Source organism: Canis lupus, chromosome 11, assembly GCF_003254725.2.
Source record: "Canis lupus dingo isolate Sandy chromosome 11, ASM325472v2, whole genome shotgun sequence".
NCBI classification, from domain to species: domain Eukaryota; kingdom Metazoa; phylum Chordata; class Mammalia; order Carnivora; family Canidae; genus Canis; species Canis lupus.
The window spans coordinates 14,643,832-14,646,641 of NC_064253.1; the positions used below are offsets into that span (position 1 = coordinate 14,643,832).

The following is a 2,810-nucleotide window of genomic DNA, read 5'->3' on the forward strand; positions in this document are numbered from 1 at the left end:
GTTACTGTTTCCCAGATGAACAACTCATAAATAATAAATTGTAATGTTTCATCCTAAGAGTTTTATGACCTCTTTGTTCCTGACTTTGTCTAATTCTCTCTTTCCTTAGTTTCAATGCCCATATTCTCATTAGGTGTTTGGTTTTGTAACCCTTTTGCTTTCACTACAACTTTTACTGGTTACACTAATTGGACAATAAATTACCACTCTACAAGGAGCAAATTCTTTCTCATTTCTGTAGCTCTGAAAATGGAAACCCCAAATAAATTTACTGGGTTTTTTATGATAAAATTTGGATTACACAGTTCAGGAATCTTAAGAACACTGATATTTGGTGGTCTCAAATTTACCCCAGCATTTTTGCATGGATTCAACAAAACATTTATCAAGCATCAACCATGCTAACAAGAATTTGTTCATATGAAGATGATTAGTTTACATTCCTTGCCCACAACAAGTTCACTCACAGGTTAGTGGAGTAAACATACACCAAGACCAACCATTAAAATATTACATAATAATATATATATTGTAAGACCTTTGGGCAAAAGTATACAGCCCAAATGATGTGCAGAATTTCTTTTTTTCAGCATTATTGTTATAGACAAAGAAAAATTGTATATATTTAAGGTATACAACTTGATGTTTTGATATAGGTATATGTTAGGAAATAATCACCACAATCAAACTATTTTGAAGAGATAGTTCCTTCCCCACTGTATATTCTTGGCACTCTTGTCAAAGCTCAATTGATCATAAAGTAGTAGACTTATTTCTGGACTCTCTGTTTTGTTCCACTGGTCTACATACATGTCTGTTTTTATACTAGGGCCAGTCTGTTTTGATTACTAAAGCTTTGCAGTACAGTTTGAAATCAGAAAGCATGATGCCTACAGCCCTGTTCTTTTTGCTCAAAATTGCTTTGACTATTTGGAATCTTGTGTTTCTATTTGAATTTTAAGATTTTTTTTTTCAAGACACTTAATACGTTTTTTATTGAGCCTTTTAGTTTACAACATGAGGTAAAAGGAAAGTCATTTCACCTTAACTAATATTTTACATAGCTGTAGTAAAATATCTCAAACTTTAAGGAATTATGATGGATTACATATATTAAAAGTTGGGGATTGGGTAAACAATATCTGAGTTCTTGAATTTTCCAGTTGACTCTCCCCTTACAAGAGTAACCAGCTCTAGTTACATAAGTTTTTTCAAGGCCATGTTTTATTGTTGCTAATGTCTTTATATCTGAAGCATTGCTATTTCAATCAATATCCACTAATTCCACTTCAAAAATGAGTTTTGCATTTGGTGGAATTTTGGCATCAGGCTGTCCTTTCTTTCCATAAGCCCATTCTGGTTCAATCTCTAGTCGAGCCTTTTCTCCTTTACTCATAGTTAAGAGTGCTTCATCCCATCCTCGGATAACTTTGCCTATTTCAACCTTAAAACTTAAAGGCTTGGCATTTTTCTTCTTCTTTGAGATGGTTTGAATATTAGTATCAAAAACAGGGATCCCTGGGTGGCGCAGCGGTTTGGCGCCTGCCTTTGGCCCAGGGTGTGATCCTGGAGACCCGGGATGAGTCCCACATCGGGCTCCCAGTGCATGGAGCCTGCTTCTCCCTCTGCCTGTGTCTCTGCCTCTGTCTCTCTCTCTGTGTGACTATCATAAGTAAATAAAAATTAAAAAAAAAAAAAACAGTCCCATCTGTAGTGTTCCTGTATACCAGCAGTGAACAACATCTCCCTTTTTGGGAAAGTTGGTTTTATCTCCCTTTTTAAGGACAGATTTTGTATATTTTGGTGGACCCTCATCCAGAGTCTCTTCACACTTGGTTTCTTTGGGTTTATCTTCATTAAGCTTCACGTTTTTCACCTGCTCAGACACTTTACTTATACTTTCAGTACCTTTGAAACGCTTACTTTCAAAAAGATGGTTGTAGGCTGTAACCAAATGGTCCTTGTTAGCTGTCTTGGCCACATTTTTAATGTTTCCTAATAACTTACATTCTGCAAGAAACGAATCTGAACCATGGTCCTGTAGAAACTTGATAATGTCCTTCTTGGGTAGTTGCTCACTGTGCAGCTGCTCCATGGTCCAGGCCTGCTGTGGAACGGCCGCCACCATCTTCCCCCGCTGCCTCTGCTGTACTCTGAATTTTAAGATTTTTTTATATTTATGAAAAGAATGCCTCTGGAATTTTGATAGAGATTGCAATGAACCTACAGATTACATTGGGTAGTAAGGACACTTTAACAATATTAATTCTTCCAATCCATGAACTCAGAGTGTTTTTCCATTTATTCCCATCTTCTTTCATTTCCTTCACTAAACTAATGCTTTATAATTTTCAGTGCACAAGTATTTCACCAATTTGGTTAAGTTTATTCCTTGTTTCAGATATTTGCATCTACCTTCATTATTGAACTTGGCTTTTAATTACCTTTCTCATGTAGGTATTCTTTCATTTGATCAGAGTATACTCATACTGGTCCCATAACAGAATTTTTTTTCTATGTGTATACTCTTGAAGATTTTCAGCAATATTGATAATCATGTTTTTTGGATGGTTGGTAGAAGGCACGTGAAAAACTAGCTTTAATATTTGTTGTAAAACTTCACCCTTTGGGTTACATATCCCTAACAGTTACAGGTTTACTCTTGCTGACTATTTCTCCTTGACTCAATCTTGATACAGCATTTTCCTAAACTTTCATTATTGTTTCAAATTTAATGAAATAGAGTTACTTGTAAAGTTCTCTACATTTTTACTATTTATTTGAATCTCTACTTCCTTTTTCATTCTCGC

The 2,810-nt window shown here is 35.3% G+C and overlaps 1 protein-coding gene across 1 annotated transcript; it reads right to left on the reverse strand.

The window, feature by feature from the left end:
- Positions 1 to 971: 971 nt before the first annotated feature.
- On the reverse strand, positions 972 to 2,143 carry LOC112650323 (peptidyl-prolyl cis-trans isomerase FKBP3-like). The gene is made up of 2 exons (XM_025433085.3): positions 1,709 to 2,143; positions 972 to 1,522 (listed from the first exon to the last, which is right to left on the reverse strand). The coding sequence occupies exons 1-2, from the start codon at positions 2,126 to 2,128 to the stop codon at positions 1,265 to 1,267; spliced, it is 678 nt and encodes a 225-aa protein (XP_025288870.1). The 5' UTR covers positions 2,129 to 2,143; the 3' UTR covers positions 972 to 1,264.
- Between the last annotated feature and the right edge of the window lie 667 nt (positions 2,144 to 2,810).

Excerpts from the sequence above, each read along its gene's own strand:
- LOC112650323 (XM_025433085.3), bottom strand. The coding sequence starts at position 2,128 with ATGGTGGCGGCCGTTCCACAGCAGGCCTGGACCATGGAGCAGCTGCAC. Across the intron at positions 1,523-1,708 it reads GGTATACAGGAACACTACAG|CCAGGGATCCCTGTTTTTGA; the intron begins ATGGGACTGTTT and ends CCGCTGCGCCAC.